This window comes from Chenopodium quinoa, unplaced genomic scaffold, assembly GCF_001683475.1.
Source record: "Chenopodium quinoa cultivar QQ74 unplaced genomic scaffold, ASM168347v1, whole genome shotgun sequence".
Taxonomy (NCBI): domain Eukaryota; kingdom Viridiplantae; phylum Streptophyta; class Magnoliopsida; order Caryophyllales; family Amaranthaceae; genus Chenopodium; species Chenopodium quinoa.
In genome coordinates, this window is record NW_018742616.1 from 77356 (window position 1) to 95348 (window position 17993).

The 17993-nt window shown below is 36.5% G+C and overlaps 1 protein-coding gene and 2 pseudogenes across 1 annotated transcript; 1 reads left to right on the top strand and 2 right to left on the bottom strand.

Moving 5' to 3' along the window:
* The first annotated feature begins 4122 nt into the window (after positions 1 to 4122).
* Positions 4123 to 6964, top strand: LOC110721395 (H/ACA ribonucleoprotein complex subunit 4-like). Its single transcript, XM_021900529.1, has 5 exons — positions 4123 to 4331; positions 4444 to 4505; positions 5804 to 6018; positions 6465 to 6591; positions 6674 to 6964. Exons 1-5 carry the CDS (start codon positions 4169 to 4171, stop codon positions 6809 to 6811), a joined length of 705 nt encoding a protein of 234 aa, XP_021756221.1. The 5' UTR covers positions 4123 to 4168; the 3' UTR covers positions 6812 to 6964.
* Positions 6965 to 8506: 1542 nt separating this feature from the next.
* Positions 8507 to 12142, bottom strand: LOC110721394 (annotated as a pseudogene).
* Positions 12143 to 13511: 1369 nt separating this feature from the next.
* Positions 13512 to 16879, bottom strand: LOC110721397 (annotated as a pseudogene).
* Positions 16880 to 17993: the final 1114 nt, after the last annotated feature.

Below are 17993 nucleotides of genomic sequence, written 5' to 3' on the forward strand. Positions count from 1 at the left end.
TGATGATGTCCGACCACGAGAACGACCACGACCATGACCACGGATATACTCAAACGCACTCCTGTTCCGCCGCTGTCGACCTCGAGGACGGTCAACTCCTTCGGGTTCCTCATAATCTAAGTTAGACGGGTGGAACATGTCATGAAGCACATGAGTAGCGTCACGAATAATAGAAGGATGGCTGGAGGACACTCGGTCGTACATCGAACGGAACTGCTCCAACTTTTCCTGTTCACGGTCGGCCGTTTGATTGTCTGCATGCTCACCAATAACAAGCGTCCTCCAGAATGAATGGACCTGATCAACATGTAACGACGCCCTTTCTTCTGTAATAACGCGATGAATGGTGCATGCGCAAGGTAATCCATGAGTTACTGAAATAGTACACCCACACCGAGTATACACTTCGTCAGCCAAGTCCCTCACCCTGTTCAGCTCAGTGAGAATCAACCCCAAGCAGTAGTGCGACACACGACCATGGAGAATCTTAAATATAAAATGGCTATACATCGTACCATGTCGTCGTCTGGAGTCCTCTAGAGAGTTCCTGATGTCGTTCTTCTGAGTTTCAATTGACTTGTTCAGTCTAGCGAACAGTGTATCCAAAGCAGCGGTCGATGAATCAATCCAGTCCTTGGTAGCTCTATGAGCGCTCTCAACTCTACATGTTGTAGTGTTCCCAAAATGAAGTACCTGGTTTGTCCAATATTTGACAAACTTTTCCCTATGAGGGACCCATTGATGCATCACATAGTCCACCAGTGCCGGACACCACTGGTACGAATCCCTGAAGTTAGCCAATGCTCGCTCATACGCTTCCTCTGTGGTAGCCTGTAGGATCTTCCGCCACTTACCATTCACCAATCTCTCTGCCATTTCCAAATTCTTCTTGAAAAGGTTGTAGGCTTTCACTTTCACGCAGTTGTTGATGTGCCATGTGCACAATAAGTGGTTCGATTCGGGAAACAGCTCTGCTATGGGGGCAAAGAGACCTCCCTCACAGTCGCTGACGATGGCTGCTGGATGAACATTAGGCCCGATGTAGTTTCTCAGCTTCTCCAAAACCCAATAATAACTTGGAGCCGTCTCATCCCTGATGATTGCATGACCAATCAGAAAGTTCTGGTTCGTTGGAGCCATCCCAACCATCTCAACCAGAGGGAACTTGTACTTGTTTGTCTTGTACGTTGAGTCGATCAAAATCACAAATGGCCAAGACTTGATCATATCAGCACAATCAGGATGCACAAGGAAAAGATGAGTCACCTCCGCTGTATCTTCATCAGAATCAAACCAGAACAGGTAACCACGTGATTGTGCCTGGTGTAGCAGCTGCTGTATAGGGTTCCTTCCCTCTGACCGTTCAAACCTGAGTTGCTGTCTGACGTTGTAGATGTGTCTTCGGTTTGGATGGTCTTCTGGAAATTTCTCTAACACAGATGCTAATATTTTAGCAGGCTTCACTTGAGCATCACTCATTTCTTTCACAACTAGTTTCGCAGCAGGACTTAAGCCGCTCAGTTGTCGATGACCCTCTTCATATACTATCATCTCATGGTTGTGATACCCCCATTTAGAGTAACCTATCACTTCCCAACCGTCACGACTCCGTAGTTGTCGAACCTTTACTCTGAACTCACACCCACAACCTTTCCGCTTTGTGTCAAACCGAGTGGCTGTACGAAAATCTCTTTCTTCTCTTTTGCGATAACGGTCACATCTCAAAATGCGATCCATTCTACCATCCCGTTGAGATTTATGAGTTGCTACTACCAAGCAAAATCCAGCTGCAATTGCAACCTGTTTTGCCCAATCAATCGCCTGTTGAGCTTCTTCGAATGGACCATCATGTCCAAATATCTCACTGTAATCATTTCCGTCTCCACCATATTCCTGCATCAATTATATATTACAATAAATACATTTAACGGATAATACATTTAATTTCTATATTTACACATAATTAACACAAAAAAAAACATAATTATATATAATCAAACTTAATTTTTATAAAAACCCAATTCGAATTTTCAAACTAAATTTAAAAATATACCATTTCGAATTTTCAAATTTAATTTTAAAAAAACCTATTTCGAATTTTCAAATTTAATTTACAAAAAACCCATTTCGAATTTTTTTAAAAAATCATTTTCGATTTTTTATTTTCACAAAAAAATTAAATAAAAAACAACAACAAAATCAAAAAGGAAAAAATAAAAATTAATTATTAAAGGTGGCGTCTGCCAGGGCTGCCACACCCACTGGACTGGCGCCTGGCAGGGCCGCCTCACCCAGTGGAGTGGCGTCTGCCCAGGACGCCAGTCTGGTGGTCTGGGCGTCTGGGCTGGACGCCACTCTGGTGGTCTGGGCGTCTAGCCTGGACGCCACTCTGGTGGTTCTGGCGTCCGGCTTGGACGTCCAGGCTACGGTTTGGGCGTCCACCCTAGGCGCCGTAGCCACTACGACGGTAAACCGTGAATTTTAGCGGTCACTTACCTCGTTTTCCGTCGACGACAACGTCTCTCCGGCGTCCCCCGCATCTCCGGCCTGCCATCCGGTCTCCCCCGACGAGCCAATACGGCTCCACGTTTTTTACACCGAGATTATCTCAATTTTAGCAAAAGGGCATAATGGTCAAATCATAACATATTTGTGGGCTTTATATGGTAATTTGTGGGCGACGTTTAGCGTTTCAATATCTAAAACCCATTTTAGGATCTTTGATTCTCCCGTCGTATTTGCTAGTTCTGCTGTATCTTACATCATGCCCTTTCTATTTTAGTTTCTCAACATGAGAAAATGTCATGCATATCAATTGGGCAAATTCTTCATTTTCAGTCTGAGTTGGGGGTATGTTGGGATTTTGTATAAAAAATTTATATTTTTAAGGAAAAACAGATCCAAGGCTTCAATGGAAACCGAAAAACGTCAATGTAGAAACAAGGAACCTTCAATGGAAATATTGAAAATGACAAGGTTCGTCAATGGAGTAAGATGATATCATTACCCTTTGGGGTTAAATATGCCATTTTTTCACTATTTTTTCTTAGGGTTTTAGTTTAATTCTACGGCTTTATGGCGGTAGAATTGGTGATTCACGAGAACAAACCTTGAGCAGCTTAAATGAAGGTGATCATGGGTTGGGATTGGAGGAAGAAGATGGAGGTTGGTTGGTTATGGCGGAAATCTAAGGTAGCAGACGGAAGAGGAGGAAGGAAATGGGAAAAAGTCAAAATACAGTACACTGATGTAGCACATGTCTCGCACGCCTCGTCCAATGTTCATGTTGAGAAACATTGATGTTTCTCATCTTGAGAAAGCAGGACAGCCCCAAAAAAAAATATGGTTGCACATGAATACAATACTTCACATTATTTAAACACTATAACTAGATGCCATTTAATTTAAAAGCCCCTTTGAGAACCTCATAAAGCACCTAGATGCATATCTTGGTGGATCAAAATATATTCTAATTGCCAAATTTGAAGGCTATTTAATACCCAAAATCAGACAAATTTCGTAGGTTTCGGAACCTGATGTCAAAAACACACGAAATCATAAGGGATGTATATATAGGTCACATAATGTTGTTTTGAACTATTATCATGCATTAGTCACTCACATGAAGGCCTTTGGCGGTCTATAGTCAATGAAAACAGCACATCAAAAAAGCAGCCATATTGATTGTTTAAAGACGAAGTGTACACAATTTGTCTCTCAGGATGTTGTGGACTTCATGGAAAATACCTCGACCTCTTTTCAACTTGGGTCCGAAAAATTACAAATTTGTTTTAAACTGAATGCTATAATTTACGATTTTGGTGGTTTCGGGACGTGGTGTTGAAAAATCTTAGGATTGTAGGGGATGCATCTCGTAGTCATATAATGCTATTTGGAACCATAAAAGACCCGTAGTCGCCTCAAATTATAATGTTTCATATATGATAATTCAAATGACTTTCCGGAGTGTGGTGGGGTCTATGGAAAGAATCCTCAACCTCTTTCTTTTCCTGGTCCAAAAAATCAAAGTTGGTTTGGAGTCATAAAAGATCTACGAGTACTAATTAAATAATTGAGTACTTCGGTTAAAAATAAATAAATAAATTTACGTAGCATTTAACCAAACCAGAACTTGAAACGCTGGACTAGAGTGAAAGAGAGAGTAAAGATGGGAGGGAAAGCAAAGAAAAGGAGAGAGAAAAACTATCTTGCTGCTCATGGCGGCAACAACCGCCTCCCTCCTCCTCCCAACACTTCTTCTATCGACGCTTTGCCTTCCAAACTCCGCAAAATCTTGTCTTTTGGTTCTTCTCCCGTCCCTGCTAATCAAGGTTTTTCTTCCCTCCTTTTTAATTTTACCATTATTATTGTTATTAATATTACCTTTTTTTTTTCCCCATTTGTTTTCTTATACTTTGAATTAATGGGTTATTATATTTTCAGGGTCTGCGATTGATTCGAAAAATACTCAAAAGAAGAGCAATAAAGTTGATACTGCTCAAAATGTAAGCCCTTTATTGCTAATTTTAAGCCTTTTTGTAATTTTTATTGTTGTTTGATGAAATTTGAGCATTTGGTTTATTGCCCATATTTTATTAATGCGCTATGGACAATCTTGTAGCTTGAATTTGATGATAATTTCTTCAAAGTACTGTTTAATGAAATTGAAGGATTTTGCATTATAGGAGTATAATTTGTATAAAGGACTAGTGATTCTGTGTAACTATGGTTTTGCTGTTTGCATATGGTAGATGTGGGTGCATAAGCTTGTGTGGTTTCCTTGTTTGATAGCGTTTCGAAACTAAAAGGCTGCAGCAACCTATTATACCTTGATTAGGGTTTTGAATTTTTTAATGTTTGTATTAAGTGTCTGAATTTGCTCATGTATTGGTTTTTGGCTTAATTTTGGTGAGTAATTGTTGAACTTTGTAACAAGGGGAAGTTAGTGGCTTGGGTTTTCAAAAGTATGCTGTAAATGAACGAAGTGAGAATACGACTGCTAGGTTAAAATTCTGTTCTATGGCTGAAGTTTATGATTATTATAAAATGTTTTGGACAGAAAGATGAGAACTTAGTTTGGGTTTTAAGAAGTTTTTCAATTCTTATTGGAAATTTACTACCCTTTCTGCTCAACTTTTCATTCCTAGATCGAGATAGTTAAATGATTTATGGTGGCAAGGACAAGGATATGGGGCATTCAGGAAGTCTGCACTATTTAGTTTGAGTATTTGTAGAGGCTACTTCAGTATTTGTCTACACTTAATGGGGTCTAGAACTTGATTTTAGCCGCTTGCTATGTTGTTAGTGGGATAGCATTGGGGTCTTAATCAAGGCAGCAAGCACTGATTACATTTTATAGTTTGACTTATTTGCTCATACTTCTTCGATATACATTGTTTAGGAAGATCTGGATTAGATGTCCACTAAAAGACTTTAATATTAATCTCTACATAATCTTAAACAAGGAAAGCTTATGACATTACTAATGAAATCTCAGACATGGTAGCTTAAGTTGATTAGTGGAGGTTCTTATATCAATTTGGCTTACCATTATGTTCAAATAGAATTATGCATTCTGTTTTTCTGATTAACTAATCCAAAGGAGCTTTACATTTCACCCCAGATAGTACTATTCTGTATGTGCTGATGATGAAACTGTAGAAAAATTTCAAAAAAAATGTATGTTCTGATAGGAGAAATAAGGTCTTTAAGCCTAATTAAGTACACTCATTTATATGTGCCAAGTATAATGACTGTTAATTAGAGTATAAATTTGGAGTTTAATTATCGAACTTATATGCAGAAACCTCACTCAAAATCTGAGGTGGACGGTAAAAGCAAGGGAACTAAAGGAGAAAAGGTAAAAAAATCAACTGTGCCACAAGAAAAAGTAAGCAATGATGCAAATGAAGAGAAAAATAAGAAGAAACGGAAGCGAAAGCAGGCAAATGACCTCCGATTTGAAGCAGAGATGGAAAAGTTGGATGGTGTTTCAACAAGAAAGCAGAGGAAGAAAGAGTAAGTGTGTGTGTGTGTGTGTGTGTGTGTGTGTTTTGTTGGTTCTTGTTTGTTTGTTTTGTTTTTGTACTCAAACAGAGTTGGATTGTTGTTGTATTTGTCATTGCGAGTGGTCGAGTCAGAGAAAACAATCTAGTGTTGGACATAATAGGATTAAGTTTAATCAATTAATCCTCCCTCAAGAACCCCCCCACCACCACCCACACACACAAAAATTATTTTAAATTTTTTTTTTTTTAAAAAAAAAGGAAAACTCTAAAGTGGAAAGAGAATAAGTTTATATTGCTGAAATGGAGATTTTTTCAAATATTAAGCTGACCAACTTCCTGGGTAACGGATCAGAGCTGAATGATCACTGATGTGATTTGGATGCTTTTACTTTGATTTTTTGCTTTTTTCTTTTGGTGCGTATGAACTTGTGTAAATTAAGCCATGTTTTGACGCAGGTTTTTAAAGGCTAAGAAAAAGAAACAAAAGAAAGGCAGTTCAGAGCAGATTCTTGATCTTCCAAAGCATGATATAGTTAAATTTGGAGAGGTTGCTGAAGCTCCCCCGAAGTTGCCTACTATTCCTGTAAGTAGCATCTCATCTACCTGTTTTTGCAGTGTGTATGTTACTACATCTATTGACCCATAGCATCTCTATGCTTGTGCAGGCATTCAGAAAAGCTATGTCTGCTTCAAATGAGAGGCTACGATTACAGGCTATTGAGGCCTATAGAAAACGTAAAGGATGGACTAACAGACCAGGAATTCACCTTCCTCCTGTGAGCACATCCCCAGATTTGTTATGATTTCTGCTGTAGTCAGGCCATTTTTTACTTAAAGTTTATCAGCTCCAGTTTTACTTTTTGTATTGTGACAACTTTTACGGTCTCTGATAGAACATGTAAGTGCCTTCCATTACTGAGTGAAATGCAGATTTTGTTTTTGTTATTGTGCAGCAATCCACTGTCTTTTAAGCGGTTAAGCTTTTTGATTCACCAACTTGTAGAACAATGAAAGCATGATTAAGATCCTGGAGTAAACACATTACACATTACAACGGAGGATTCAAATCACTTAATACAGACAAACTTCAGTTGAAAATTGAAACTTGACTACTCTCCCTCTTATCTCCTTAGCTGAAATTAGGTTTACTTGTACTATATCGAATTATTGGAATTACATCACGGATCTTCGTAGGAAGAGGAGTGTTTTTTTTGTTGGGGGGGAGGGGGATTGAAATTCTCTAATCTTTATGGGTGCCTTATTCTCGAGGGATAGCCCGAACAAATAAACCATCATCAATATGAAGGGTTATCATTGTCCTGTAATTCACAGCACTTTCCTCATCACAGAGTTTGAAGATAAAACTCCTCAATAGCACAGCAGAAAAGATTTTCATGTGCTTGTAAGCAAATTACTTTCCGATACAAATCCGTGGACCTGCCTGTGAACCAGGAAATGCAAAAGTGTTGAGAATCTTAAAGATCACAGATGCAATTGGAATTTTTAAGAAAGCATGTAATAACAGTAAAATCTGACCTGGAAGGCTGTGAACGTGAAGGGACTTTCAGGTTGGAAAATTCCGTTCTTGTCAAGCCATCTTTCTGGTCTAAAATCCTCTGCATCATCGCCCCAAATAAATCCCATTCTTCCCATTGCATAGGGTTGGTAAGTTACCAAGTCCCTTCTCTTCACACTATAACCATCAGGGACTTGGTAACTACATAATTAATGACTGAACACTTTTAATATAAAATAAAATGAGCTAATCAGCTAAGCCTACACCTTCTACTACTATAATTGTGTCTGAAACTTTTCAATGTTCTATTCAATATAATGAACTACAAACCAGCAGTCAAAATAATCGTTATGTCTGTTATTTCTCAGGCACATTTGTCACCTGATCAAGTCATGGTCCGATACAATTTCATAAAATTTTCAACTTTTTGAAACATGGATTCTACAAGACCCTAAGAGGCCACTACCACCGGTGGTTGAAATCGTCCACTAAACCTCTTTATTGTCAGTTAGCCGCTTATGAATATGCATCTTGTCATTGACTCAAGTCCACCACGGGCCTTTGTGTGAGCTACTAGTAGTTGTATAAAGTTCCAAACAACATTTTATGATCACAAGAAACATCCCCCACTACAATTAGAGTTTTCTATACAGGGTCCCGAAATCTTCCAAAATGGTCAAATTTTGTGTATTATATAGCCTTAAGATAACATTTTCGGTCCAATAAGGTTATGCATCGAGGCACTTCTTAGGGTGTTCCCAAAAAAAACCTCGGAGGCCAATTTGCTGCCCAAAACCAAATGGATACTGCAAATTCATTTCATTCCTATAAGCACATCTCTTGCTGATTGATGATAGCTGCTGCTAATGTGCTATCTAATGCTGCTGATAGCCTGATAACTATTGGCTTCTCAAATCCTCACTTAACAGAGCAAAATGCAGTCAAACTTTTGCTCTTGCAAATAAAAGTAACACTTTTTACCTTTACGGAATAAGTTGGAGATGTAATTAACCTTGAAAAAGAAGGATTTTAGTTGAGTAGGAGACATATACACAATACACCATCTTTACTTAGAAATTACATAAACTTTCACAGTTGAATTTTGACATTACATTTTAAATGTAGTACACTTTTTTTTTTTTTTTTGAGAGGGGATGGGAGGGCGTTTTACCTTAATCTCACTTATTCTCGATGAAGAGCACGAATGTGTAAACCACCATCGATATGAAGGTTTATCATTGTCCTATAATTCACTGTACTATTCTCATCACTGAGTTTGAAGATGAAACTGCTCAACAGAACTACAGAAAAGATCTTCATCTGCCTGTAAGCGAATTCCTTACCCAAGCAAATTCGTGGTCCTGCCTGTTAATACCGGAAAAAAAAAGTACAACTATAAGACTAAGAATTTCAACTGAGGCTTTAAAATAATCTTAGTGACTCTAAAAGGCTTATCGTGTAATAGTCGAAACCAACCTGAAAGGCTGTGAACTTGAACGGACTCTCTGGCTGGAAGACGCCGTCTTCACTAAGCCATCTTTCTGGTCGGAAAACCTCTGCATCATCACCCCAAATAAAACTCATCCTTCCCATTGCATAGGGTTGGTAAGCCACTGTGTCTCCTTTGTTCACACTATAACCATCAGGGAGTGTATCATCGGAAAAACACATCTTCGGATCCTGATGTTATATCAATATAAAAAATTAAGCATTCTTAATACTCACTTCAATTTCGTGACATCTGCAACAGGAAAGAAACCATAAAAAAAGGAGAAAAGAAGAACAAATAATATAAGCTTGCTAAGAATAATGTTTGTTTAGGCTTCGTTGTCCAATAAAACCCATCTATTTTCTTCTTTTCGCAAGCAAGGATATTATGACTTTTATGAGAACAGGTAAAGATTTTCTGAATGCGACTAAAATTACCACGGGAACCGCTGGATAAAGTCTGAGAGTCTCTGTCAATGCAGCGTGAAGATACTGCATTCTTTCAAGTGATTCTTCAGTCAAACTAGCAGCAAACTCTGAAATTTTTCCTCCCCCTTCCATTATTGTAAAATTCCTTACTTCTTCAGAAACCTTTTCCTGTATATTCTGGTGTTTACAAAGCATGTAAATAAACCATGACAGTGCAGATGCTGTGGTGTCTTTGCCCGCAATCACAAAGTTCAATATTATGTCTCTCAGATACTTAGAATCAGTGTTTCTCAGCTCCAAGAATCTGGACAAGATATCATCCTTCTTAATCTGAATTTCCTGTGTCACAGACAATTCACATGGAAAGGACACATAAATGATAAATCCCTTAAACTGATATGACTAAAAGATGGTTTAAGTAGTTATAATTCGCTTACTGAGAAATTGCTTTGCAGACTTTTCATTAGCTCCACTTTGTTACTGATTAATTTGTAAACAAAATCATCTACTATTTTGATTGTTTTCTTAAGTTTAGCCTCAGCACCAATGTTGAGAAATTTCTTGATTGGCCAAAGGATGTCTACATATCGGTACAGAGATAAAGCGCTAGCATCATCAAAAGCATGGCTGAACTCCCTCCCTTCTTCACTTGAGCCGCACATACTGTCCAGCTCAACTCCAAATGCAACTTTGAAAATTGAATCTAATGTTGATTTCATAAACAAGTCCTACACAAAGCTATGTCTAGTTAGATACTTCAAAAGCAGCTCATTTTATCAAAAAAAATAAAAAAAATAACACTTGACTAATACATCATGACACCATCTTACTTGGATGTCCATAATTTGGTCAGCACTTGCAGCATCGGCGATTATATTTGCTAGTTTAACAGCATTTGTCCGAAAAATCTTGCTGCTGTAATCCCTCAACACCCTTGTAGAGAACTCATGGCTAGATACTTTCCTTTGGTTGCGCCATTTTTCCCCATCCACCGAAAATATCCCATCACCCAGTAGATCACTAAGATGACCATAGTTGTAATGCCCCTGTAATTTTTTACAAGAATAGTGAAATCCTGCAATATAGCCTAGCTACTGGTTAGATGACTTTCACAAGTCCCTGAGACCCCTTACCTTCATTTTTAGTAACTATACCGTCCAATATTGTGTTGGGCAGTCGGGGGAAAACCATTCTGTAAAAAATCCTATTCCAATTCAATATCGATAAAAATTGCTACATGTTCTACGCCCTATCTATATAGCTCGAAAATGGCTCGGGTTTCAGAAACAGAAACGGTGGGTATCAAGATGGGAAAAACATAAGTCCTGAAAGTTTTTGACCTTGGTAGTCCCCATCATCAACTTACATCATATAAATTAGTCACCAAAGACCACCAATTTCATTTGTCCTCTCAATAATTCTTACACAGTACACCTGAGTATATAATAGACATTCAATCTCTTATACTCGTACACACTTGTCACACCACACGTCCACAAATTAAGAGTTGTTCAACCACAATATAAAGTGCATAAGAAAGCATACAAGATGGACGCTCTCCAAATATTGGCTTAATGGTAAAGACTGAGTTATCTATGCAGAATAATTAATATGAGAAGAATGTAATTACTATCACCCCCCTTATGTATTGGTATTTTTTTTTGTTTTTTATTTTTTTTATTTTTTTGGCTGGTAAGAAGAAGAATCCCGTCAAGCCAAAATCTCTCATAGATCCAATCGGTTCGAATTAACAAGTTAGGCACTTTAGGAGTGGGGGAAACGATAAGGAAATTCCCACCCCAAAATATCTCTACTAGGGTTTGATCGTACAACTTGTTGTAATATACTCCGGAACTTTCCCACTGGACAAAGCAAATAAAACAAAACATTCCGTCTAGTTGGCCACACCATGTGACCACTTATAAAATAACAAAGTAACCCCTGCAACAACACTAACCAAGTAACCCGAGCAAGTAACCCTTATAAGTTATAACACTGACGAAATAACCCACTTTTACGCTAACCAAGTAACCCCTATTACACTAACGAAATAACCCTTGTAATGGTTTGCCACATGTAAGAATTTGTGAAAACCAAAACAATAATACTACAAAAATAAATAAATAAATAAATTCACCAAATTAAAATCGTCCCAAAAGAAGAAAAATTACTAAATAAAAAGCATCCAAAAATATATATATATATATATTTGCTAATCAAAATTATCCCAAAAAAAGGAAATGGTAATAGTGATAAGTACCTTGCCGTAGTTATCAAAGTTGGTCTTGAGAATATACTCAACATTAGCAGGATCAGAAGTGTAAATCTCGTTTCGAAACGGCGTAATAATTCTGTAAGTTTTATATTTGGCAGCAAGATGAGTCATGTAATGATGAAGCTTCTTAAAGTTAATGAGGTGATGAATCATCGTCCCACCAATTCGGTGGTATTTTCTCTCTCCATTTTCATGAAACCGTTTGTTTTTCAACAATTTGATTCCCGAAAAACCAGGATTATCACGATTGTTGGAGTGATTATGTATGTGAAATTTTCGATCTGGGTTTCCATTGTTTTGGAAAAAATAAATTAATTTAAAAATTCGAAGAATTTAGCTGATTTGTGCAAACGTAATACTTTAGAGCTGTTTAATACAAATAGAGTATAGAATAGTATATTAAAAATTAAAGAGAGTAGGTGAATGTGGACTCTGTTGAGGGGCCGGGGGTACAACATGATGATTTACTCACGTAAATAAATGTACTACTACTTTTTTCGCTATGTATTAAATGCTTCATTTTTATCGATATTGAGATTATTGCATAAATCTCATCATGTAATATTCCCGTCATTTTAATTTGATAGTCTCAGTTGTGGAAAATAACATTTTTCTATAAAATAGGATACGAAAGTGTTCTTTGATTGATACAATTTTATCAAATTGGAGGAAATGGAATTTCCAAGGAAAGTTACAATTCCCATGGAACATGGGAATTCACTTACCAAGCTCTCCTTGGTAAGTCACTTTTCCAATTATTATTGTGGGGCCTACTTGCATTATTAGCACTACTAATTTAATATCTTTCTTTCTCTCTCCAAATTAGTTAACTTAAATAAAAAAAAATAATCAAAATAACTAATAAAACATAGGAAATGAATTCCTAGGAAATTTAAGTTCCTATGTAACCAACCAAACAAACTTAGGACAATTCCTAGGAAATAGACAAGGGAAATTATTTCCATAAAATATGATTTTATGAGGGAACTCATTTCCCATCGCAACCAAACAATACCATTTTGAATTTTATAGTCAAATTTTAAAACTAATATTAATTGTTTAAGAAAAAAAAAAACACTAACATTAATTTATACTTATGTGACATATTTTTAGATTTGTCAATATCAATTTTTTATAATATTTTTTAATTGAAGATATTATTGGTCAAAGTTGCATCTTAAAAATCGTGTAAAGTCAAAATGGATTATTAAATTGAAACGGAAAGTAATCAAGTTAAAATAATGTAAAACTATAAATGAAACTTCCATTAGTACCGATACTCAGTCAAAACATATCCCACGTCATTATACGTACTCGATCTATATATGAACTAATGACCCAAGCTTCTTTTTATTAAACTAAGCATGTTTGGTGGGAAACTCAGCTTATGATTTAGAGGTCTCACAATGTAAGTTCGAGCCCCATCAACTACATATGCTTGGGAGTAGGGGGATTCCCTTAGCTCCACCTCCCCCCCCCCCCCCTCAAACGTTGACCTGCGAAGGTAAGTTGGTTTAACCTGTGAGAGGTGTCGGTTCAGCAGGGTTCATTCATTCACTATATAAGCAAGGCATCTAGTGTTAGGAAACTAAAGTTGCATGTTCAAATCTTATATAAACAACCACACACGGAGATCATCACCACGTGGCACGTAGACTTCTGTTGGAACGGCTTGTCTTAAGTATACAACAAACTCCTAAAAGCTTTCCATGAAATGAGAGGCTTCATATATAGCAAGTCTATCGAGGGAAGTTGCAAGAGGATGGACTAATAAGGAGCATATTCCCATAATTCTCATTGCTTTACAAATAGAGTTATAGAGACCGGGAGTTCACCTTCCTTTTTAATTAAAAGTTAATAAGCACATCCCTTTCTGAGTTCTGACAACTATTGGTTTCTCAAATATCAACACTACTTTTGAGCTCCATGATATAAGATGAAAGATATAATAAACCTTGAAAACAAGGATTTTTATTTAGGAGATATATACTCAATATATCCTTATTCTAAAATAACATGAACTTTCACAGGTGAACTTTGACATTAAATTTTAAACATGTTGATCACTCTTCTTTTTGTTTTGTGAGGGAGATACACCTGTATCTCCGACAAACCTATTCTCGATGGAGAGCACTAATGTGTAAACCGCCGTCAACATGAAGGTTTATCATTGTCCTATAAGTCACAGTACTTATCTCATCACCGAGTTTGAAGATGAAACTGCTCAGCAGAACAGCAGAAATGATCTTCATCTGCCTGTAAGCAAATTCCTTCCCCAGGCAAATACGCGGACCTGCCTGTTGATACCAACCAAAACTTGTTAGACTAAGAATCTCAATTAGGGACTCGAAAAGGCTTAGCGTATATGTAATCATCAAATCCAACCTGAAAGGCTGTGAACTTGAACGGATTCTCTGGCTGGAAGATACCGTCCTCATTAAGCCATCTTTCTGGCCTGAAATCCTCTGCATCGTCACCCCAAATAAAACTCATCCTTCCCATTGCATAAGGCTGGTAAGCTACTGTGTCTCCTTTATTCACACTATAACCATCAGGAAGAGTGTCATTTGGAAAAACACATCTTCGGATCCTGTGGTTACATAAAAGCTAAACAAATTATTTCGTTTCTTTCTGAAAAACTTCAGCAAGTAACGTGTAACACAAAAGAGAAAAATAAAAAGGAAGAGAACAAACAATGAGATTATGAGAGCAATGAAATTTTCTGACTGCGACTAGCTAGAATTACCATTGGAACTGCTGGATAGAGTCTGAGAGTTTCTGTCAATGCAGCATGTAAATACTGCATTCTTTCAAGTGATTCTTCTGTCAAACTAGCAGCAAGTTCTGAAAATTTTCCAACTCCTTCCATTTTCGTAATTTTCCTTACTTCTTCAGCAACCTTTTCCTGTATATTCTGGTGTTTACAAAGCATGTAAACAAACCATGAAAGTGTAACTGCTGTTGTGTCTTTACCCGCAATTACAAAGCTCAAGATTATATCTCTCAGATACTTCAAATCAGTGTCGCTCTGCTCCAGGAACCGTGACAAGATATCATCCTTTTTCATCTGCATTTCCTACAAATTCACACAGAAAGAATGCATTAATCTCCTCAGTAAACCGATATGATTACAGACTTCTAAGTTATGATTCGCTTACTGAGACATTGCTTTGTGAACTTTTCATTAGTTCCACTTTGTTACTGATTAATTTGTAAACAAAATCATCAACAGTTTTGACACTTCTCTTAAGTTTAGCCTCTGCGCCAATGTTGAGAAATTTCTTGATAGGCCAAAAGATGTCTACATATCGTAACATGGTTGAAGCACTAGCATCATCAAAAGCCTGGCCAAATTTCTTCCCTTCTTCATTTGAGCCACACATACTGTCTAGATCAACTCCAAATGCAACTTTGAAAATAGAATCTAACGTTGACTTCATAAACAAGTCCTATAGAAAGCCATTTCAAGTTAGTTCGTTACTCCAAAGTCTCCAAAAGTACATAGCTCATCTTATCAGTAAAACACTTTTGTCCAATACAACCAGTAAAACACCATCTTACCTGAATATCCATAATTTGGGCTGAATTAGCAGCATCGGAAATTATATCTGCTAGTTTTCCAGCATTTGTTCGGAAGATCTTGCTGCTGTAATCCCTCAACATTCTTGTAGAGAACTCATGGCTTGATACTTTCCTTTGGTTGCGCCATTTCTCACCATCCACTGTAAAGATCCCGTCGCCCAATAGATCATTAAGATTGTCATAGTTATAATACCCCTGCAATTTTGAACAAGGATATACAAATAATGTTAGCTTTTACATTGTAGGAACCAAAAATATGATAGTGAAATCCTGCAATATACCAGTTTACTAGTTTAGTAGGCTTCTACATGTCCCTAAGACCCTCACCAAAAACTAATTTAACACAATCCGACATTGCATTGAATTATTGTTTAAGGTCCAAAATTTATAAGACATCACGCTAAATTAGAAATTTGCACTAGTATAGGTGTATGCATTATTCTTTATCCTCTCCTACTCCACCTAGTAGGTCTTTTGTTTTACAAATCTCATATATATTCTGTTTCTTTCTCCTCCTAAAATTAATTTGCCAAAATATCTAACACTGACCTTATGAGTCAAGATTACATACAATTTAGTTTAATTGGAACTCTGAAAGATACCCGTGCTAATGCGCAAGATATATTACTTTTGTGAATTATACAATTTAAATAATAATTATTTACTTTCTCTTTTGAGATACATGGATCCATATTATTTTACTTAATACTTCATATTACTTATTTTTAAACTTTTACCCTGCTTTTTTTAATTTATACGAAGTAATTCTTCGAAATGGAGCTATCAAAGACTCACCCTTATCAAATAAAAACGAAGACAAAGTCCCACTCTTACAAAAAAAAAAATAAAAAAAAAAAAAGGACCACCAACTTGGTCCGATATTTATATGGACTAACGGAGTATATCACCAAAGACCCAGTCTTACATAAAATTAAAACAATGGCTCGGATCGGAGTCACCAATTTGATCAGATATGTCATTCATTGATTATCAGTTTAATTATTTACTACGTACACGTCAAATTTCACTGTACGTCGTTCCTACCCAAAAATTGTTAATGTGCACCGCTTTGGTACACCTAGCTCTAGGTATAAACAAGAACTAAACTTTCTGAGAGTATGATGAACATCATGCACTCGTCATAAAAATAACAAGTTGACAGCGCAAAGCTAATAGTACAAACGGATCAATAACAAATAGTAAGGAAAAGATAGCAATAGTGATAGATTCTACGTACCTTGCCATAGTTATCAAAGTTGGTCTTGAGGATATACTCAACATTAGCAGGATCCGAAGTGTAAACCTCGTTTCGAAATGGTGTTAATATTCTGTAAGTCTTGTACTTGGCAGCGAGATCAGTCATGCAGTGATGAAGCTTCTTGAAGTTACGGAGGTGATGAAACATGGTTCCACCAATAGGGTGGTATTTTTTCACTCCATTTTTATAAAACACTTTGTTTGCCAACAATTTGATGCCCAGAAAAGCTAGGATTACTACGATTGTTAGGGTAATGTATATAAAATTACCAATTTGGGTATCCATTGTGATGAAAAAGCCAGATATATTTGGTGTTTTCTACTTTTGTGGTATTTTTATGTTGCCTTGTTTTTATAGAGTATCTTGAAGAGTTTGAGCAAAAAGTCGGTATAAAAAAAACACCCTCTTGCCAGATTGGTATAAAAAGAAGTAAACGATGATATTTCGATAAAACAACAAAAGAAGCAGTAATCTTACTAATATGGTATACATTTTGCAAATTGGCTTTTTAATAGAATAACTTGAAGAGTTGGTGAAGAGTTAGAGTAAGTCCTTGAAGAAAGTGTTGACAGAGTGACTTTGAAAATGGAAAACATATAAATTATGTAGTTGAAGAGGGAAAGATCACTCTTATATGCACGTAAGAGAGTTATAATAATGACACTAACTATAGACTATAAAATATACATGTCATTCTACTAGATTGGATAAAACTTAATTCATCACTTGGATTGAACCTTAAGTTTAGTAGCTCTAGGTTATTTTTATTAATATTTTTAATTTTTTTTTTGAAGGATATCCATATTGATCTAAACTTGCAAATGCATGAGTAACTAAGGATAGATGGTATATAAAAGGCAATAATTTTGTTGTTTTTTTTAAAAAAAAAAATAAACTTTTAGGGGTTACCGTGCAGTGTATGCTAACAGTTGACCTGAACAAAATAAAAATAATGATCAATGTACCCTAAATCAATAAAAAAAAAATTCTTTGTATTTGACTTATTATATATCATTTTTGATATACTACCATAGACATACATATATCATTATATCTTGTATCTATTGAGATAATCTTTTAATTCCCACTTCGGTCATTATTGCGTGTCAAATACCATTTTTAAGGGGGAAAAAATACTTTGTATGTAATACTTATAGAGTAAACATTAGTTAACAAAGCCATAGATAATCTACATCTGTATAGAAAAGTGATTATTTCGTAATTTCTACCCTCTTCATAACTAATGAGTCCCAAGCCTTTAGGCAACCCATACAATTCAAACTACCCTCTCTATTATCTCCTAGAGCCGATGCTCCAGTGAGACAAGGTAGTGCAAACAACCCTCTCTTTTCTATCTCCTAGAGCCGATACTCCAATGAGATAAGACTTCGATGCTCCAGTGAGACAAGGTAGTGCAAACTTCCCTCTCTTTTCTAT